Here is a 21,734-nt window from a genome sequence, read left to right as displayed (position 1 = left end):
TTAATGCTAGCCCCCCCCCTAGCAGGAGACCCTTCTACCATCCCGAGCCGCTACATTGCACCGCGGCCGCCCGCAGAGTCGCCTCTTTGCCTCGTTAGCTAATGGAAACCATGCCGGCACGTGCTCCGGTTGCTAAGACATCTGTCTCCCTTCCCAGCCGGCTGCACGCCTGGTGCGGGTCAGCCGGCGAGAAGCCTCACGGCCCATCCGAGTGGGGTGGAAGGAGCGGAGAGGGCACTATCGCATCCCTGTGCTGACGGAGAGGTGGCCTGCGGGTTGCACATGTCTTGGGGCGCTTTTCTCCAGGACCCTGCCAGCCAGGAGCGTGCTGAGACTGCCTTGTTCACAGGCGCTGGGTCCTGGAGGAAGCCAAAGCTTGCCAGGCTCTCGGTCACTGGAGCAGGACCGCAGCCCCCTTGTTAGGGGTGATCGGGGTTGCAAAGAGGGGAAGAGCTACAGCCCGTGTAGCCTTTTGCATGCTGTGCTGCTGTGTCTCTGCTCCCCCCCAAGCAGCTCTGCGCGTGGCCTCCAGCTGGGCCTGGGTCCACCCCAGAGGTGGCCGCTTTCGAAGCTGCCTCCTTTGCCCAGCCTCGGGGAATAAAGACGGAGCCGCGGCGGTTTCTCAGTCTTTGCAGCCCTTATCGCTGCCTGCGGTGGTCCGGTGCCTTACGGCGGGTCATTAAGCTGAACGACGGTGGTCAAAGTAAACAAGCAAAGAGCATCAGGCGGCGCTTTGATTCCGGGACCAGTCACGGGGCTGGGTCCCATCTCCCTGTGGCAGCCTAGCGTGTTTGGGTGCACCGGGGATGGGGGAACCGCCGTGCTTCTTGCCATCCCTTCTCTTTGCTGATAGCTCCGTGGGCGCATGGGCGCTGTCCTCCGATTGTGCCCGTCTGCATCGTGGCTGGGGCGCTGGGCCATCCCCCGCTACCAGACCAGGCCTAGCAGGCTCTGCGGATGGCGTCGCTCCTCCCGGCTGCCGCCTGCCCCCCTGTTCCCTGCAGCCTCTATTTTTGTAGGGGCGACGATAAAAATACGTGCGGCTCCCACACTGGCTTGGCAGCACCAGCCAAGTTACCATCACGACTCGCGGAGCCGAGCGCCCGTGTGCCAAGGCTGAGGGGTGGGGGGAGCTGCCGGCACGAGGCCCCCGTGCTGTCAGCACAGTGGAGGGGAGGGGAGGTATTGAGGGGGGAGCAGGCTGGGAGAGGAGTCACGGTGGAGGTGGCTTAAACGTGGCCTCTGCCACCAGCCCCCCACACTCCTGTAGGTTTCTGTCCTCCCGGCTCTTGCACCCATCTGAGATCCTGCTTTCCGCCTTGCAGAGGTGTGGGGCTGGAGCTGCCCTCCTAGCTCTGTCACTGCTCGGGCAGATGCCCACGGTCATGTCATTGCACCTCCCCAGGCTTCCTGACTCTTCCCGCCCTTCTTTGCATCTGCAGTAGGGGTTTCAGGGCCATGCATGCCTGGCACGGGAGGGGGCACTGATCCTGTCCCCAGTCAGGCGGCATTCGCACCCTCAGGGCTGCAGGGCTAATCCTGCCTGGCACTTGGCATGTATTGGCTCAGCTCCCACGTCTCTCCCAGGGACAGGGGAGTGAACCGCAGAGCCCTCACCCCCACCAGAGCCTACACTTGCTCCCAATGCTGCCCTGACCGTGCCGTTGGGGAGGGGTGGGAAACAAGCCACATGCCCCCCATCCTCCTTTCCTGCTCTCAACAAGTCCCTGGACTCTCCCCACATCCCGCAGAGCAGCTCTGGGGGGGCCGGAGGGCACGGAGCCACTCGTCAGGGAGGCGATGGCAGGGAACAGCAGCGTGGTCCACCAGGTGGGCTGGTGCCAGGGACCGTGAAATGAGGGAGCCTCGGGCTTGCCAGACTGGAGCAGCGATTGCCAAGAGAGAGACGGAGGGGAGGGGGGCACGTTTAATCCCCGCCGCGTCGTGCCACTCGGTGCAGCGGTGACGGGAAGCGCCCGCCCATTCTGCACCCACACGTGTGCCTGCGTGTGCGCGTGCCTGCTGCGTGGGCACGAGGAGCCCTCGCGCACGCGTGCGCCAACCGCCCGCCCGAGACCGGCGGCGCGTGTTTCATCTCGCGCCTGGTTCCCCCGGCTGCTTCTGCAGGTGCAGGCGCTAAGCCGCCGAGATCAAAAGTTTATTAACTGCTTTGTTGGAAAATTCCCATTCATCACGCGGCGGCGGGGTGTGAAATAGAGAGATCAGGACGGGGCTTTTTCCTGTCTGGGCTGATCCGTTGGACAAATACGCCTTTGACGCTCGCGGGCTGTGCATAGGGAGGAGACGCCTCGCTCCGGCGCGGGGGCCGGGGTATGGAGAGGGCTTGAGAAATACCAACCTGGCGACCATGCAGGGGGAGATGGATGGACAAGGAGGGATGGAGAGAGCTCCGTTGCTGGTGACGTGGGACTCCGCCGGCTCCGTGCAGTTGTGGGTGCTGGGGTGCCCAGTGCCGGGTCCCGGAGGCGGCAGTCCTGGTGGTCAATGCAGGATGGGTTGGCTCCGTGCATCCCTGCCTCTGTGCCAGGCGGCATCTGGGGTCTCCCGGGTCTCTGGCAATTCAGCCAGGGGTCGGGGGAGCTGGGCTGCCTGCGGGGCCGTGCGTGTCAGCATGGGCTCCCCTCTCCGCAGCATGGGCGCAGCTCATTGCAGGCTGCATGCGGCTGGCCCAGCGAGGAAGCACTGAGCTCAGCACCTTGCGGGGAGCTCATGAGCAGCGTTGCTTGGCTCCGGCTTCTTGGAGGGCTGCATCGCAGAGTCCTGGAGCCACTTGGCTGCAGAAACCCCCTACTTCTGCCTGTGGTGGCCGTGCGGGGAGCAGGGAAGCTTGCAAGCCTCCCGTGGCTTTCACAGAAACCCAGAGCCGTGGGGCTGGCAGGGAGCTGCCGTGGGGTAGGCAAGACCCTCCAGCCAGGACCCCGCGGGGTTGGTGCCAGCAGCAGCACTGACACAGCCCAGCCCCATCCCCAGCCTGGGCTGCAGCCTCGCAGAGCCCAATGATAGGGAAACTGAGGAAACGGCTCCTATCCACTGTGCGCCAAGGCCCCGGGACCGCCCAGCACGTCTCAACCCTGCTGCTCCAGCGCCCATGCCATGGCTGCTGCCAGCTGCGTCAAAGGGCCCCTCGACACGTGCAGCTCGATGGGATCTAATGCATGATCCGATTCGTTAGACTGGCTGCTCGTGGAAAATACCACTGATCTCTATCCAGCGATAAATTCATTGTGTGTTTTCTAGCTCGGACTTGGTAGCTGGTTGGGCCTTTTGAAGGCGTGATGCTTCACCTGCACATGCCGCCGGTCTGAACGCATTGCGCAGTGAGCCAGGCCATTGCGTCGCATGCGTGACGTGTAGAGGGGCCCAGAGAGCTGCAGAAATGGCCCGTTCAGGACCTCACCCCCTGCCGGCAGGTCTTTCCTGACCCCGACTGGGACGGGTTGGCCTGAAGCATGGGGGTGTGGAGGCCTGGCGTCCCCTGGACTGGGTTGCTCTCATTCCCTTTGGCTTTGGGCGGACACCTCTGTATGGGCCGTGGGGTGAAGGGGAAGTTTCGTTCACAGGCTCTAGGGAGTTTAATGCAATAAAACACCGAGCACCAAGCAGCTGCTCGTCGCCGTGCCCACTGCCTGTCCCATACCTGCTTTTCCCATGCATGGAAGGTGGCCCCGGGGGTCCGCAAGCCCCCTTGGGCAGACACTCGTCGTCTTCATCTTCCCCCCGGACAGGCGGGCTTGGGCGCCCCGTCCCGCCACCCCGCGGGCCTCTCCCCGCATCTGCCGTGCTCCCTGGTGCTTACATAAGCTCAGGTTTCCTGGCAGGCGAAAAGTGTTTAGCGCGAGTGATTTGCGGCGGAGTTATTTTGAGACCCCAGGGGAGAGAAATGGCAGCCAAACACTGCAGTGTTTTAAACTGCATCGCTCATCTCCCCGTGCTCAGGCCTGGGCGACTGTGAGCTGGGCCGCACACGTGCTTGCGTTGCTCTGCCGCGCCGGGAGACGTCGCTGGACTCGGCGAGGGCCGAGCCGTCTCTTCCTGTGTGGCACGTGGCAGGGATCGGGGCCGGGCAGGAAGGGATTTCCCCTCTGCTCAGACTGGTCGCACTGGGGGGTTTTGCCTTCCTCTGCAGCAGGGGCACGGCCGCGGCCTGGGGTCTCTGCAGCGTCCATGGCCCCCCTGGCAGCAGCAGGATGTTGGTGGCCGCGGCCCCCCTGCTTTCCCTGTCGCAGGTTCGGGTGTGATGTCTGTTGTCTCAGGTGGGGGTTCGACTGGATGTGACCCGGCAGCTCCCCGCCAGCCCCACGGCTCTGGGGCTTTCCGATTCTGTGAAACCAGCCCAGACAAACCCCGTGTCCGACCTTGGAGCCACGTGGCACAGCAGTCCCAACATGGCCCCAGGCATCGCCCCCGCGCCCGGGAAAGCAGGGGGGCCGCAGCCACCACCATCCTGGTGCTGCTGGGGGGGTCATGCAGAAAGCCCAGGCCCAGGCCGTGCCTCCGCTGCAGAGGGGGCAAAACCCCCCAGTGCGACCAGTCTGAGCTGTGTCCCCCTACGCTCCTGTCCCGCCTGGCTGGGAGATCCCGGGTGCAGAGACATCTGGACAGGGGCATCGTAGCCGTTCCTGGGGTTTGCTACTGACCCCAGTGCTTCAGGGGCCTGGAGACTGCTCTGCTGGAGGGGCAGGGGCAGGGTTGCAGACGCGGGAGTCTTGACTCAAGCTCCTGGCTCTGCCACCGACCCCTGGTGTGACCTTGGTCAAATCACCTAGCCACCCCCGCCCTCTGTCTTCCCTAGCAGGTCTTTGGGGTCGGGGCCAGCTGGCCCTCGCTGCACAGGCGGTGGGCCGGATGGCCTTGCTGCGCCCCCGGGGGCCAGGCGGGCAGGGCCTTGCCCGCTCTGCTTGGAGCCAGTCCAGGCCGGCGTTCGGCCGAGCTGACAGTGCCGAGATCCCGGTGAGCCGCTGAGGCGTGAAGGCTACGAAGCGGGAAATCCTCCTGCTAATTCAGGTCGGCGCCCGGACGCTGCCCAGGCGCCCGCTCTCCGCGGCCTGGCCCCAGGCAGCTCCGTACGTAGGGGTGCTGCCCCCTGGCTTCGCTGCCCCCACGGTGCCCCTCTTCTCCAGGCTGCGCCGGAGGCAGCTCCCTCGGGCCAGCCCCTGCCCCGGTCCAGCCCCGCCGGCGGTACCCGGAGCCCGGGGCTTGCCAGCGGCACTTCTGCGAGGGCTGAGAGCAGTGCGTGTGCGAGGCATGTTTCCCGTCACCATGTGACCCGTGTTGTGTGGGGGCTTTGGTTGCACCCACCTGAATCGGGGAGGGCGGGTCGTAAAATCCCAGAGAAGCAGGGCTGGCAGGGAGCTGCAGGGTCGCATCCAGTCCAAGATGCACCCTGTAAGACGTGGCACTGGGGGGGACCACGCCACGGGGACCGGCTGGTGGCACATGTGCACCTGGGCCACCCTCCTTGCTCCGGAGTTCACTTGTGCTGCACCTCGGGACCCTGCCGGTGCCTCCCCTCTGCCCCTAGGTGCAGGGAGGGCTGTGAATCGCCAGGGGAGGGGAGGAGGCCATGCCGGGGCCTGGCTGGCCCCAGCGCAGGGCGGGGAAGCCCGGGACTCTGCTTTATGTAATTCCTTGAGTGCAGCTGCCCCCGCCTCGCTGCAGTGAGGGACCAGGATGGCACTAATGGAGCCCTTGAGAGAGGCAGCCTCTGGCCCGAGGGGAGAGCGGGCCGGCTTCCCCCACTGCTGCCAGCCCGGAGAGAAGGGCGCTGGCTGTGGCTCTGTTGCTCCTTGCTCCGATAGCGAGGGGCTGCGGAGAAGCCGGAGCAGGCTGGGCCGTGTGTTCACGCTTGCACCTGTGCGTGCTTGTGCATGTGTGTATGTGCACGAGTGTGCGCGTATGTGCATGTGTGTATGTGTGAATCTCTTCTCCAGATCAGGGGAGTCCAGGAGTCCTTGGGGCCGTCAGCCTCGGCGCGCGTGACCCCAGAGACCTGGGGTGCTGCTGGGTGGAGGCCGAGCCCCGGGCCGGCCTGGGCCGCCAGACAGCTTGCGCATCTCTGCGAGGCGCCTAGCAGTGCTGCTGTCAGCGGGCAGGCGGGTTGCATGGGGAGCTCCCGGGTGGCCCCATTGCAGGAGGCTCCGGCCCCTCTTGCGCTCCCTGCCCCGATGGCCCCGCATGGCGCGCCCCCGCGGCTGCTTCCCTGCTCCCTTCTCAGTTAGTGCCCGGAGGAGCTCAGACATGGGCCGGAGCCAGCGCCAGGCACCCTGGGAGCTGTCCTGCCCCCCCCACCGAGCTGTGCTCATCTCCCCACATCGCTCGGGCCCCATTGCAGGAGGCTCCGGCCCCTCTTGCGCTCCCTGCCCCGATGGCCCCGCATGGCGCGCCCCCGCGGCTGCTTCCCTGCTCCCTTCTCAGTTAGTGCCCGGAGGAGCTCAGACATGGGCCGGAGCCAGCGCCAGGCACCCTGGGAGCTGTCCTGCCCCCCCCACCGAGCTGTGCTCATCTCCCCCCATCGCTCCGCCCTGCAGCCGCCCCGGCTGCTGGAGCGTTGCCTTTTGCCCTCCCTCCCATCTGTCCATTGCAGGATGCCGACGGGCAGCGTGTCCTGGGGGGGGCTCTTCTGCATCCAGTCCTCAGGCTGCCCGCACGCTCTGGCTGTCAGCTCTGGTCTCGTTCACTGCCGGCTCCGCCGCCTTCACCCCCACCCCGACCGCGCCGGGGGCTCGCAGCACCTCCCCATCCTGTCCCTGGTGGGGACCGGTCTCCACCAGTGCTGGTGCCATCGCTGCGCCGGGCCCTAGGAGCGCGTCCCGCATCCTCTCCGGAGCACTCTCCTCCCTCGTTAGAACGGCTTGCCTGTTTCATTAGCCAGGCTGCCGATTTCCAGCTCATTAACGAAGAACACCAGCTCCCTGCGGCTCCCGCCGCGTTCCCCGCCCCCCGCTCTCTCTCCTCCCTCCCACAACCAGCCCAAATCGGCATCGTCCCTAGCCGGCTCTCGGCTCCGGTCACCCCGAGCCCTGCTGCCGCCACGGCCTGTCTTCTGCTCTGGCGTGCTGGGGCGGCGGGGGGATGCCGTGGCCCCCGCGGCGGCTGAGCAGGGGGATGGAGCTGCCTGGGAAGTGGCTGCCACGTCGCTGGCTGTAAACTCCTGTCAAGCTCCGTCGGCGCGTGTCGCTCCCCCCCGTGCGCAGGGGAAAGCGCAGCAGGGATGGACAGGACCTGATGGGGAGGGCGCTGTGCAGAAAGGGAGGGGGCAGGGGGGGTCTCTTTGCAGCCTCTGACCCTGCTGGTAACCAGGCAGGGGCATCCGTGCACATGGCCGGAGGGAGGCTGTGCGTGGGTCTCACCCAGGCCCATCCGGTGCTGCAGCAAAGGTCTGGCCGTCGGAGACCGGCTCAGGCTGCCCATGGGGAGCGACCATCTCCAAGCCCCAGCTGCCAGGGGAATCAGCGGCCGTCATGGGGAGCCAAGAGCTGCCTGTGGGCGCGGGGCTCGGACCTGCTCCTTGAGAGGGAGCTCAGCGGGTCTGGGATACGGTCCGAGCCCGTGGCTCTGGGGAGCTTCCCCCCGCACGGTGCCAAACACCTCTGCTCTCTGGGACGCGGCCCCTCCGGGTCCTGCCCTCCACAAGAGCTGCCCCCGTGTCCCATCCTGGCCGAGCTGAGCGGGGCAAGGCCTGTCCAGCCTCGCCCGGCCTCCCTGCGGCTCCCGGGCCCCTTGCAGCCCGGCCCAGCAGTGGGTGCGAGGAGCTGCCCCACCGTGCCCGTGCCCGGGCCCGGCTCACCGCAAACCAGGTCACGTCAATAAGCCGGCGCGCTTCCTCGGTGAAAGTAAAGCCTGAGCCAGCTTCCCCGAGGGTCATTAATATGTGGAGGCGCGTGGGGGGGGGATTTTGCTGCAGAAGGCACTTTTTGCTCTGATTTATTCACCTATTTTCTCCTGATGCTTTTTGTGGCTGGCGGATCCGGTCCAAGAAAAGCCTGTGCTATTTATAAAAGCCGGCCGGCCGGGACACCCTGGGAGCTGTGGCTGGGCTGGGCTGGGGGGACGGGGAGCTCGGGGGCGATGAACCCCTGGAGCTGCTGGGAAAGCTGGGGGTCCCCCCCTGTCTTTGGGGCCGGAGCAGGGGTCCCCTCGTCCTGGCAGACAAGGATGTTGAAGAGGAGGGGAGCCAGGAGCCGGGCCAAACCTCCCTGGCTCCAAAGCAGCTGAGCGAGGATTTGGCTTTGGTGTCTGCCGCGGGGGTGGCAGAAAGTGTGGGGCAGGCGGGAGCCGCGGCCAGGCCGAGGGGCTGCTGCCTGCCAGCCTGCCTGTCAGTCCTGGGAGCCGGCGGGTGCATGCGCGGTGCAGGGGGGTGTGCGGGGAGGAGGCGTGCGCTGCTGCATTAATTCTGCTGGCTGATGACTAAGCCGGGATCTGCATCCTAATCCCACCTTTGATGGGCTTGCTTAGCTCTGCAGGAAGCACCGTGCGGAGAGGGGAGGGCGGGAACCCAGGCTGGGGGCACCGAGGACCCCGTGCACGGGCTGGGGAAGGCCCTTGCTACCCCAGCGGCGTCCCGCATCGGTGCCAGGTGCCCACTGTGGCTCGGCACGTCTGTCCTAGCTGCCTGGGCGTCCTGGGGGTCCAAGCCTGGCCTGGAGCTGGGCCCCAGGCCAGTGGGATGAGTTCGCTGGGCAGAGCCGTGGCAGCGGGGGCCTTGCCATGGTGCTGGCCTGTGAGCGCTTGGGCAGGGGCAGGGGTCCAAGCCCCTCTGTATTGCGGCACCTATGCAAGGCCACAAAGCCCGTCGCTGCGCAGATTCAGCCGGGGGCTGGCGCGTCCACGTGCTGGGGGTGTTCAGGGGTCCTAGGAGCCCCCCATACACCCACCCTCCTCCCTGCCCACCCGGCCCGGTGGGTACACCAGGCTGATCTGGCGCAGCTGCCAGGAGCGCGGGAGGCTCTGGGACTCAGAGAGGGCCAGCGACCTCTCTGTGCCCTCTGTTTCCCAGGGAATAATTACTTTCCAGAGGGGTAATTACGGAGATCACTTCCCTTAATTGCAGTACAGGAGGTCTTCCTGCTCTGCCCTGTGGCACTTGCAAAATCCCCAGTCCCTGATGGCCCCGTTGGCTTGTCTCCAGCTTTCCCAGGGCCCGGACCCTCAGCTCGATGCCCCCCTCTGCCTTGCCCTCTCCAACCCCCACAGCTCTGCAGGCCTCCCGGGTGCATCGATCTCAACCCGCAAGCAGGGAGCTGGGATGGAAATCATCCATTTTAATCTGGTTTTGCCGCTGTACTTCAGTCCTCTCCCTAAAGAAGCATCGATTCCCATCGGCTGGGAACCCAGCGTGGGTGGGCGGCAGGTGCGTAGGGATATAGCCCCGAATATAGCCTCGCGCTAACTTGGCTGTTCTTTGCTAACCAGGACGATCCTGCCGTATCCACAGGCATTTATTTAAACAATTAGGCAGCTGAAGAGACACTTATTCAGACTAATAAGTTTTACATTTTCGCTGCGAAGCGGTGAGTGATGCACTCCCGTTTCCCACCCCCCCTCCCTAGATTATTAATTTTTACTCGTGATTGGTGTCAAACTTCATTTGAATGAAAATTGGAATTAAATTAAAACGTAGAGAAACAGTGTTTTAAAATGACTTTTAATTGAATAAATCTGCTGTAAGTGTACTGGCTGGCGGGGGGGAGGAGGGTAAAGGGTAATCACAACACGTTTTGCATATGAAATTGGTTTGTTCAACAAAGGAGCTATTTATCTGCAGGTAGCGAATTGAATCAGGGAGTCACAGACGATGGGGGTGGAAGGGAGCTCAGGAGGTCACATCTAGTCCAACCCCTGCTCTAAGCAGGGCCAGCCCCACCTACATCATCCCAGCCAAGGCTTTGTCTACCCGGGTCTTCAACACCTCCAAGGATGGAGGCTCCTCCACCTCTCTGGGTAACCTGCTCCAGTGCTTTATTACCCTCCTAGTGAGAAGGTTTTTCCTGATATCCAACCTCGCCTTCCCTTGCTGCAGCTTGAGCCCATTGCTTCTTCTGTCATCTGCCCCCACTGAGGACAGTCCAGCTCCATCCTCTTTGCAGCCCCCCTGCAGGGAGGTGAAGGCTGCTATTCAATCCCCCTCGGTCTTTTCTTCTGTTCCCCAAACTAAATCAGCCCAGTTCCCTCAGCCTCTCCTCACCAGTCCTGTCCTACAGCCCCCAACCATTTTCGTTGTCCTCCGCTGGACTCTCTCCAGTGTGTCCACATCCTTTCTGTAGTGGGGCCCACAGCTGGACACAGCACTCCAGATGTGGCCTCCCCAGTGCTGAATAGAGGGGAAGAATCGCTGCCCTCGATCTGCTGGCAGCGCTTCTACCGATGCAGCCCAGGATGCCGTTACCCTTCTTGGCACCAAGGGCACACTGCTGGCTCATGTCCAGCTGCTTGTCCCCTGTCCCCCCAGGTCCTTTTCTGTAGAGCTGCTGCCCAGCCCGTCACCCCAGCCTGCACCGGTGCAGGGGATCGCTCCCTCCTCAGTGCAGGACTTGGCACTTTGTCCTTGTTGAATCTCATGAGATTTCTTTTGGGCCTTGATCTGCTGGCCACGCTCCTGCTAATGCAGCCTAGGACTCATGGCATCTCTTATTCAGATTCCCAAAACAAAATCTTGGGTGTCTGGACAGCACTAAGTCATTTCTACACCTGAGTTCATGTGATCACACCTGAGAGAAGGTTTTTAGCCAGAGCTAAACAGCAGTCTTGCAGGGCTGTGACACCGAGAGACTTCACCAGCAATGCATCCAAACAGCACTTCGCAAGGTGAACGTCTCGGACGGCCCCCCCACCTCCCGGGGCGGCAGCGGTCGGGTCTCATCCAGCCCCTTGCTCAGAGCAGGGCCAGCCCCAGTCTGGGTGCTTTTAAGCTGAGTGCTTCGAGTTCCCCGCGCCCTCCACGGTTTTAGAGCTAGCAGATCTCATTCTCACGCGCCTTGTTTCTTATTCATAGAGGGGAAGAGGAGAAACAAGCTTCCTGCTCTCTCAACTCCCAGTCGGGTTCTTGGCTTTGAATGAGCTAGTCATTGAACTCAACTCGCTGAATAAACTGAAATGAAGCAAATCTTCCCCCGGCCCCTGCCGCGCCAGCGAGCACTGTCAGAAGCGCTCGAGTGTCTCCGCCGGCGCTCGCTCCGGGTTCTTAGCCCCATTTTCCCCCGACCTGCCTTTGTGTTTTGAACGTTTCAGGGGCAGAAACGGCTTTGCATTTTCAGGGTTTCAAGGAACCTGCTTTAAATCAAAGCCCTCTGGGTTTTTTAGGTGGCTGGTTTTTATCGGTCCCGTCTTGCTGTGGCTCTTTCAGCTCCGTGTCGGGGAGAAGGATGCTGTGGGTATAACCCAGCAAAAGGGGACTGATGTTTCCCCTCCTGGCTGCCCAGATCAGGGCTGGGATGGGCCGTGCCGTCCTTCGGCGCGTCTCCCCGGGCACTTGCTCCTCCAGCCGTGCAGATTTAGGGCCCAGCCTGGGTGTATTTTACTCCTGACACTTTTGCCGATACCGGGGCGGGGAGCGCTTGAACCTTGTCGCCCTTTCCCATCACTTCTCCGCACACCGCCGTTCTTCATCGCGCCAGGGCCAAAAAATGAACTCCATCCGTCACACGGTGCCCAGCTCAGGGCCGTAGATCACAGCCGAGAAGTGTGGATGCCAGCCAGCCAGGCTCGCTGTCCCAGCGCGGGGCCGGGGTGTTGTGTTGCTTCGACACTTTGCCTTGTTGTTTCTCCAGCTACCTTAGCAAGAGGAGGGGTCCTGCAGGGAGCTTTCCCACCCTGGGATTTTGGTGGACCCCTGCAGGGTTGGTGCCAGCAGGAGCGTTGGCATAGCCCAGTCCTCAGGGCTGCAAGGCTGGGTGGTGCATGCACCCCTAAGGGAAGGGAAATATCCCTGACACGTGTCCCCGCACATGGCACTTGCACAACTTGGGCGCAGACCCCGTGGCAGCTGAGGGCCACTGGATTAGACGTGTACCCCACACCTTGTGCTCTGTGCCTGTGCCAGAGGCACTCGTGGCCATCGGGCACCAGGTGGACAGTTGTGGGGTCTCCCCTGCAGAGCCAGGTGTGTAACAGCCCTGCCCTCAGCCCCGGGGCCCGGTGGGGCTCGGCACTGGGTAGTGTTGCCCTGTGCTGCTGCAGGACGCGGCCGTGGTGCCGCAGCTCTCGCTGTCCCCTTGAGCTCCCTGCTCCGTGTGGTCCCAGGCATGGGCAGGGAGCGTGGGCCCATGCGTCTGTCCAGTCCATCCGTCTGGGATCGGGCCTCCTAGAGCAAAAGTGCTCCTGACCCCAGCGGTCGTGGCAAGCTGTCTGCCACCAGCCACAGGCAGAGGCCGTCACGTCCGAGCGCTCCGGTCTGGTTTGCAGCTGCGGGGGTGGGTTGGGAGCAGCCTAATGAGAGGCTGTCATTGCTCTGCCGTGCAGGGCTCCCAGAACAGGTCACGCTGCCCAACTGCCCGTGGTACGGCCGGTGCTGCTCCCCGGGGTGCATCCCTGGCATTGCCTGTCTCCCATGGTTGAAGGGGTGAATGCCTGAGGTTCCTTGCCTCTCCTGCGAGCTCCTGAACAGGCGGTTGTGTGTGTGAACGGGTGTGTGGGCCCACATGCCCTCAGGGCTGCAAGGATGGGTGGTGCATACATGTGTGCATGTATGTGCATGCGGTCATGTGCATGTTGAGATACGTGTGCATATGCAGGTGTGTGTACCTATATGCATGCAGACATGCTTATGTGCACGTATGTGTGCCTGCGTGCATGTGCAAGCATTTGTGTGCGTGCATGTATATATGCATTTGTGCATGTGTCCAGATGTGCTGGGCATGCATGTGCACGCACATGCACGTGACACTGTCATGCATGAAGAGCAGCGCAGCTGGCTGGTGTCAGAGAAGTCGGTGCCTTCTCGTTTGGGCTTCTCCATCCGCTGTCGGGGCTGTCCTGGCTCCCCCTTGCCCCTGGAGCCAGCAGGAGCAGGTGGATGATAGCCCTTTAGGAGACACCCCCCCCCCCCCCCAACCTTTGTCACCCAGGGGATGCCTCGTGTGTGTGCCAAGTTCCCCATGCTCCCAGCGGAGCGGGCAGGTGCTCCATGCAGCACAGGCTGCTCTGCCTTGCTCTTGCCACTAGCGACCCCCCCTGGCTTTACCCACTTCGGCCTCCTTGCCCCTCAGCTCTGGCTCCGGTGGCTTCGGAGGGCCCCATCCAGCCCGGGCAGCGGGGTGCTAGGCTGCATCTGGGTGGGGCCCAGCCCCTTGGCTCCTGCTGTCACCCGGCTCCCCCCTCCCTTGGCGACAACCTCGTTTTCACAGTAATTGCTGCATTTAAAACCAGCCAGGCTGAGGAATCGGGAGTGGGGATGGGTGGGGGGCTGCGTGGGGGTCTCTTGTCGCCGGCCCTTGGCACATCCGGCCTCATCTCCAAGCCACGGGGCTGGAGCAGAGGCGGCATCATCGTATCTATGGTGCGGGTCTGGTCCCCGGCACCAGGGCATCCTGACTCCCCCTGTCCCCAAGGTAGGGCTTTTCATTTTCCTCCCTGTGTGGACACACTTACTCCAGAGTAAGATCCCCTTGCGGCGAATGAGCCCGATGCAGGTCCAGCCTGGATGCAGCGGGCTGGGGAGCAGGGGGCCCTCATTCCAGACCTGCGTGGGTGACCAGTGTTATTTGCCCCCTGCTCCAACCTGGGGTAACTCAGCCGAGCAGAGGAGCCTCATGCCTGCAGCCCGGCCTGGCAGACAGACGGGACCGCCGGTCTCCAGGGGACCGGGTACACGGTCCATCAGCCTCTCCGTGCTCCGCGGCCATGGCTCTCTGCCCCCCTCCATGATCCCTGTTGCGACGCGGGCCCCGGAGCGCAGAACGACCTTGCTCAAGGTCCCACTGCGCCTCCTGTCACTTCCTCTGCCTCTCTTTCCTTCCCCGCTCCCGGACGCGCCGTTGACAGCTGCATTATTGCTACCTGTGCTTACAGCGCGTCGGGAGACGGACAGCTGTAGGGGCCGCGCGGCGCTCTGTCACCCGCCCGGCCGGGTGCTTTACTGCCGCGCTCTTGGGATCTGCCGTGCAGAAAAGGGCCTCATTCATCAGCTCCGTCACTGCTTCCGACTCGCCGCCAGGACGAGACGGAGACAGGGCCCGCTGAGGCGCTGATGGAGAGGGCTGGCTCCATGCCCCGCGGGCGCGGAGGCGATGCTTTCTTGGTGCGGGCACCCTGGAGCGAACTGAGGCAGGACCCACAGCTCCCTCGGTCTGGGGCAAAGCTGAGCCCTAGCTGCTCTCGAGACGTATCGGGGAGACGGTGCCTGCCGGCCGGCCTGGCAAAGCATCTTCCATCCTCTCTGGGATTCCCGGAGAACTTGGCAGCAGGCTGGAGGGGTCCGTCCTGCTCTGCAAGGCTGAGCGTGGCTCCCCCAGGCTGCTGCCCCATGGTTCACAGCTCTCGGTCCCGGCATCTGGGGCACTGTGGTGCATGGCTCTGTCTGCACATGGCTCCAGCTCCATCATTGCATGGTCGTGGTGTTTTGTCCCCTCTTGTCCCTGCCCCTTTGATTTCCAGCTTCAGTGTAGGCACAGCCGGTTCGCCCTGTTTGCTCCACTGGCAGATGTGTCCTGTGGCCCCTGGAGCCCTAGAGAAGCGGGGCTGGCAGGGAGCTGCAGGGTCACACCCAGTCCAAGGCAGGATTGGCCCCGTCCAAACCAGCCCAGACGAACCCCACGTGTGACCTCGGAGCCGGACGACACAGTCGCCCCTGACACAGCCCCGGCATCGCCCCCACCCCTGCCCCTGGGATACAGGGGGGCCGCGGCTGCCAACATCCTGCTGCTGCCAGGGGGGTCATGGGCGCTGCAGAGAGCCCAGGCTGAAACCGTGCCCCCATTGCAGAGGAAGGGGAAACCCCGCAGTGCAACCAGTGTGAGCAGGGGGAAATCCCTTCCTGCCCCAGTGCAGCGTGGGGCTGAGCCTGAGCGCCGGGGCAAGACCCTCCAGCCAGGACCCTGCGGGGTTGGTGCCAGCAGGAGCATTGGCACGGCCCAGCCCCATCACTAACACCCAGCGCCTCTGGGGGAGGCTTCAAAACCCCCTGACACATGGAACAGCAGATGGGGGAAAAATTTCCTCCCGGCCCCCAGCCAGGCTCTCGTCACCGCCCCGCGGCTCTCCGTTGCCAGCCCCTCTGGCCCAGCTGGCCACGCAGTCGCCGGTGCTGCAGGTGCAGCTTTCTCAGGGGTCCGAGGAGCCTCGGGAATCTGCCTTAGGATCACAGGAAAGTCGAAGCTTGCACGGCCACGTCCAGTCCAGCCCCTGCGCCGGGCAGGATTGGTCCAGCCCCGGATCCGTCCAATGTGCTGTGGAAAACTCCCGAGGAGGGAGATTCCCGTGTGCCTCCAGGTGCCTGTTGCAATGCTGGACCCCCGCAGGGTTTCTCCTCATCTCCAGCCTCAGTTTTCCCTGCTGCAGCTGGAGCCCGTTGCTCCTAGTCCTGTCCCCCGCGGCCACAGAGTAAAGCCCGTCTCCGTCCTCTGTCCTCGCCCTGCAGGGATGCGCAGCCTGCGATCGTATCCCCCCTCCGTCGTCTCTTCTCCGGACTGACTCACCCCAGCTCTGGCAGCCTGTCTTCCTCCGTCCTGCTTCCCAGGTCCCTAATCGTTGTTGTCGCTCCGTGCCTGGACTCTTGCCAACCTGTCGACATCCTCCTGCCTCTCCCCCGTCTGCCTCGCGCAGGGCAGGAGCTGGGAGGGGAAGGCCCAGCCGGAGAGCTCCTTATTCCCCCTGGGCCTGTCTGCGGCGGTCCCTGGGGACGGGAGGTGATTAAACCAGGCTTCTGCCTTGGAGACACCAGTCTTTTTGCAGCAAGGCGCTGGGCTAATGGTCGCCTGGGGCTTACTCGCAGGCAGGTGCCTGTCCGGGCCTTGGTAGTGCCACCTGCACCACTGAGGTGCAGGCCTAGGGACAAGCTTGGCGCTGGAGGGGATTTGGTCGGGGTCTCAGCGTGGCGTACAGCAGCGCCTCTGCTCTGTGCGGGATGGGGCTCTTGCAGCGGAGACACTCAGAAGCTGCGATGGTGACCAGCATTGACGCCTGGGGTGCAGCAGACGCGTGGGTCGGGGGCTGCCTGTGCCCCTCGAGCGCAGGGCGACGCGTGCGGGCTTGAAGCCCTTGCTGCACCTGGGTGGCGCTGGCCCGTGGGCGCTGCAGTGGAGCCTTCCTGGAGGCGGCTCAGAGGTGTTGGGGGCCCTCCGTGTCCCGGGCCAGCTGGGTCTTGCTCTCCGCTCCCGGTGGTGCCATCCGTGCCCTTCTGGTGTGTGCTTGGTGCTGGCTGGCAGCTACAGCATCGCTGGGGAGCGCTGGGCCTGACACCCGGCTCTGGCATGTGCAGTTAAATTTGTGGGGTGCCAGCCTCTGCTGCGGGCATGCGGGGACTTTCATCTTGTCCTCGCTGCTTCCCTGGGGCAGCCTGCGTTCAGGGGAGGAGCCCCGGAGCCGTCTGGTGACATGCGGGCACGGCCGAGCTGCCAGTGGGGAGTGGATCATGCTCCGTGGGGCCTTCCCCAGGCCTGTGCCCCTCTGCCCGAGCCTGCTTCCAGCTCCAAGCTCCAGGCAGCACCTTCCCCCTCCCCGCACCTGGAGTCTGGCTGCAGACGCCACGTGCCCGGTCAGCTGCAGTCCTCGTGGCCTCGGGTAATTTCTGGCCTCCATTGTCTGGCTGGAAGGACCAAAGGGACTGTGCCTTGCTCCTGCTGGGACTCGGACCTGAGGGTCCTGGCCTGTTTTCAAGCCAAGGCGCTGGGTGCTGCAGCCCGGGCTGGGCTACGCCAATGCTCCTGCTGGCACCAACCCCGCAGGGTCCTGGCCGGAGGGTCTTGCCCCTGCGCAGAGCCCCACGCTGCACTGGGGCAGGAAGGGATTTCCCCCCTGTTCAGACTGGTCGCACTGGGGGTTTTGCTTTCCCCTGCGGCGGGAGCTCGGCCTGGGCTCTCTGTAGCGCCCACGACCCCCTGGCAGCAGCAGGACGTTGGCGGCTGCGGCCCCCCTGCTTTCCTGGGGGCAGGGATGGGGGCCATGACTGAGGCTGTGTCAGGGTGACTGTGTCCTGTTGCTCAGGGGTTTGTCTGGGCTGGTTTGGACGGGGCTGATCCTGCCTCGGGCTGGGCATGACCCCGCAGCTCCCTGCCAGCCCCACGGCTCTGGGACACGTATAAATGGGTTCGAGGCTGGAGCGGAGCCTCGGCCTCCAGCTGCACCCCCACTTCTCTTGCAGCCCTCAGCGGGTTTCAGATGCCCTCCGTGCCTGGCCGGGCCTGCTCTTGTGGCAGAGCAGTGGGCGCTGGGCTCCACAGGGATGAAGAGGAGCCCTTGCAGCAGGAGGAGCCGCTGGCACGTGGCACTGATGCCCATCTCCCCATCCCTGATTTAGGCTCTTCCTCTCCCCCTTGGGCAGCCCGGAGACTCACCCACACGCTTGCTCTGCTCCCGTTCCCTGCTGGTGCCCCTCATTCCTGACCTGCACGTGGGTCCCGCTGGAGGCTTCAGCCGCCAGCAATTCAGCCCCCAGGTCTCGAGTCGGGTCCTGGCGCTGGGAGCTGCAACGAGAAGTTTGCAGCCACGTCTGGGCATGGCATCTTCCCTCCCCCCTGCCGCGGCCGGGAATTCAGAGTCTGGTCACCAGGAGCTAGGAAACCAGAGGGGTGACCCCTGGGCTGGGAGGGCGCTGGCTGCTCCCTGGAGCTGCCAACATCTCCCATGGGTGCCCGTGAAGCCACGTAGCTGACCCAGGCTGTTCTCTGTCCTTTCCAGGCATCGAGTGCCCCCGCGGGGCCCGCAACCTGCCCGGCCTGGTGCACGAAGGGGAGCCTTTCAGTGAGGACGCCACACTCTTCACCAAGGAGCTGGTGCTGCAGCGGGAGGTAAGGCCTGCCCCTGCGCCGTCTCAGATGACCCCGTCGGAGGCCCCGACGTGTATTTGTGGAGCCAGGCGAGTGGTGCCGGCAGGTCTCGTTCCCTCCAAGGCTCCTCGCTCTGTCAGCGAGCGGCGTTTCCTGGCACGTGTCCGTGGCCAGGCTGGGGTGGCCTGAGCCGGGGAAGCAACCCTGCCCCTCTCGGCTCTCTGGGCATCTCTGTTGTGTCGGGGGCAGGGGAGCTACCTTGGCACCGAGCCCTTCTCTGCGTTGTGAGCAGGTCTGCAAATCGCGGAGGTATCCGTGTTGCCTTGGCCCCAAATCTCCTGTCCGCAGCCTGGCAGCGGTGGGGCAGAACAGGACGGGTGGACAGCGCTCTCTCTGCTCTGAATGGCGTCCTAGCGTGTGTCTGGGCATCTGGGAGGGCTCGGCCAGGCGGCTGTTTGTCTGCGGAGGGGGTTTAGCTCAGGCTTGCCCAGTGCTGGGGTTAGCAACTCGCACCTGCCCTCTTGAGCACCCTGCAAGCTTGGCCAAGCTCCTGACGCGCTCCATAGTGAGACTGTGACTGACCTCATGCACAACCAGCCCCTGGCCCCTGCCACGGCCCCAAACAAGTACAGCGGCGGCTCCATGTCATAGACGGGCCACGCACACTTGCACACTTGCACGCGTGCAGCCGAGCGCACTGCAGGGGTTCGAGTGGCTGGGGAAGGAAGCGTGAGCCGGCTCCAGAGAGAGGGAGGGAGAGAGGCAGCGCCGGGCACCCGGCGAGCTGGCTGGCAGGCGGGCACGTGGCTGTGCGGGCACGTGGGCGGGCGGGGAGGCAGCGTCTTGGCGAGGGGCCGTGTGAGTCACGCTGCCGTGGGCGCCGGGCCTCGGGGCTGCCCCCAGGAAGGGGAGGGAGAAGGAGCAGGAGCAGGGACGGGGGAGGCGAGCTGGGACTCGGCACCGTGGGTCCTGCTGGGGCCGGGCATGGCTTGGGCTGGGTCTTGCCAGGCTCTTCCAGGATGCAAAGAAGGAAGCTCTCTCCTCTGCGCTGGAAAGCTGCTGCTGAGGGGGGTTGGGTAGAGACACCCTACAGGGACCCCCCCAGACGGTGCTCTGTGCAGGGGAGACTTGTCCCCACCTCCCCGCCCGGGAAGGGGCAGCAGCAGCAATTCCTGCCAGGCGCCAGCTTCCAGCCAGGCGTGGGGTGGGGGAGCGGCGATGCCTCCACCCCCGGGGTCCGGCCACACGCGCCCCCAAGCAGCCGGCAGCAGAGATGTGTAGCGTGCCCCAAGGAAGGTGAGAGCCCTGCAGCGAGTGCTTGAAGCTGCCCGTTCCTCGTCCCCCCATACGGCCCTGGGAAAGCAGGGGGGTCACGGCCGCCAATGTCCTGCTGCTGCCAGGGGGGTCATGGGCGCTGCAGAGAGCCCAGGCCGCGGCCGTGCCCCCGCTGCAGGGGAAAGCAAAACCCCCCAGTGCGTGCCAGTCCGAACAAGGGGGAAATCCCTTCCTGCCCCAGTGCAGCGCAGGGGCAAGACCCTCCAGCCAGGACCCTGCGGGGTTGGTGCCAAAAGGAGCATTGGCACAGCCCAGCCCATCCCCAGCCTGGGCTGCACCCAGCACCTCTGGGGGAGGCTTAAAACCCCCTGACTCATGGAGCAGAAAGCTGGGGAGCAGCTAGCCCAGCACCCTGGGACACTCCCACAGCAGAGCCCGGACATCGCTGCGGCTAGATCCTCCCGGCCCAGTGCCCGTCCACCCTCTCCCTAACACCTCCAGTGCGGCAGAGTCTCCCCCTCCCTTGGCAGCTCTCCGGCAGCCTCCCTGCTCCGGCAGCGAAGGCTGTTTAGCGCGTACAAGACAGCGCCCAGGTAGGGAGGTCCCTACCGCTTTGCTGTGCTAACCGCCTTGCTCAGCAGCACCGCGTCGATGCATGATTGAGCGCCCCCCTCCCCGTGTGCCTCGTCTGATGTGCGAGCGCTACGCTTACTTATTCATACCCCGCGCGCTTCGGGGACGTGTCAGGCAGCGGCACGCCGGCTCCGAGCCATGCAGCACCGGGGAGTGGAGGCCAGCGCTGGCTTTGCAAGCAGCCCCACGTGCGCTGGGGGGTGCGGGGCATCCGGCTCCTGCTTCTCTGGGATGCCCACGTGGGCTTTTCAGGGCCCTTTGAGCTGGAACAGGGAGGCACGAGGCCAGAAAAGGCTGGCAAGGAGGGGCATGGGGTGGTGACACCAGAGGGTGGAAAAGCCTCTTTGGAAGCAGTGCCAGGGCCTGGAGGGGTCTCCTGTAGGACACAGCTGGGGGGTTGCAGCCCTCGGAGAAGCACTCGCCTACTCATCTCCTCCCAAAGTGCCCAGGCCAGGCAGGGGGGTCTCGTCTGGGCAGCAGCTGCCCTACGTGGGAGAGTTTGGGGGGTCTTGGGCAGGTCACGCCAGCCCCGTGATCTCTGTGCACAGGGTCAGGTGGGGAGGTCCTGGGGACCCCTCTAGCGCTGAGCTCTCAGGGACATCAGTGCATCCTGGGGGTCTCTGGAGCGTCCCTGAACCCCCCCAGCAGCAGCAGGATGTTGGCGGCCGCGGCCCCCCTGCTTTCCCAGGGGCGGGGGGGATGCCTGGGGCTGTGTCAGGGTGACTGTGTCGTGTGGCTCTGAGGTCGGACACAGGGTTTGTCTGGGGCTGATCCTGCCTCAGGCAGGGCCTAGACTGGATGTGACCCCGCAGCTCCCTGCCAGCCCCACGGCTCTAGGATGTGACCCCAGCTCCAGCTGGCATCCACCCGCCAGGTCTGGAGGGGCCCAGGGCGAGCATCTCCGCCGCTGCAGCCATGGTCTGGTCCGGTTTCCTTTCTGCCAGGGTGGGGGAGATGTGCCTCCAGGGACCCTTCTCACGTCCAAGCACCTCCCCGGGCTGTCTCATTGACCCTCCTCATTTTTGCAGCACAAGTGACTTGCCTGAGGTTGTGCGGGAAGTCGGTGTCAGAGGCAGGGCCGCTGCATCTCTCCTGCTGCCGGCTCCCAGACCCGGTCCAACCCTGAGCAGGGCAGTCTGGGCGCAGGGGCCTGGTGTGCCGTGAACCCCTGCTCCGGCGTCCCGTGTTCGGTGTGCCCGGCGCTTCTCATATCCCACGCAGCACGCGCCTCCCAAAGTGCCAGGGCCAGGCAGGGCAGCCACTGGGCAGGGTTTGGGGGGGGGGTACGTGGCGCCTGTGATTGCAGCCTGCCCGAGCCAGCGAGCCGGGAAGACGGGACAGGAGCTCAGCGCCCGCTGCATCCCCGACCTTTCCATGCCAGGGAGGCCCCACGAATGCACTCACCCCTGCTAGACCATACGGGATAACAACCTACTATCGCCGCTGGCAGCGGCAATCTGTGCCAGAGGCCCTGGGTGCAGCCCCCAGTCGTGCCCTTCCCCAAGACACCCGGGCTGCATTTTAATCGATCCATCCCATTCCAGCGCAGCCCGGGGGAGAGGTGGGGGTCCAGCTGACGCCCCGCGGCATGGATTTGGGGGCGTCCCCAATCATTTTAGGACGGGGTCAGCAGCTCCGAAACCCTCATCCTAAAGAAGATGGAGCAGGGCTGGGGCGGGGGTTTCCCTGCCTGGTCTCATGCCAGGCCCCCAGCCCCGGAGCGGGCAGGGCATCGCCCGTAGGGAGCCGTGGGCTGGCGCTGACGCCCGAGGGGCTCGTCTCTCCGAGGGCCGGGGCTGAGATTTGGCAGCTCGCTGCACACAGCGCCGGCGTCGCCGACTCAGCGGGTGGAGGGGGCCGGTGCGCTGCACCCGGCCCACGCCCACG

General features: G+C 64.7%; 1 protein-coding gene across 1 annotated transcript in view; it reads left to right on the top strand.

Annotated features, from left to right (window-relative positions):
* Positions 1-21,734, top strand: part of SND1 (staphylococcal nuclease and tudor domain containing 1) — a gene marked incomplete at its 3' end in the record, with an annotated part of 220,382 nt that overhangs the window by 177,448 nt on the left and 21,200 nt on the right. Inside the window, exon 17 of the mRNA XM_025215432.1 lies at positions 17,851-17,960. Coding sequence (XP_025071217.1) covers positions 17,851-17,960 — 110 coding nt within the window. The remainder of the gene's footprint in view (positions 1-17,850; positions 17,961-21,734) is intronic.

This window comes from Alligator sinensis, unplaced genomic scaffold, assembly GCF_000455745.1.
Source record: "Alligator sinensis unplaced genomic scaffold, ASM45574v1 scaffold1083_1, whole genome shotgun sequence".
Lineage (NCBI taxonomy): Eukaryota > Metazoa > Chordata > Crocodylia > Alligatoridae > Alligator > Alligator sinensis.
This window is presented reverse-complemented; position numbering and strand designations above follow the sequence as displayed.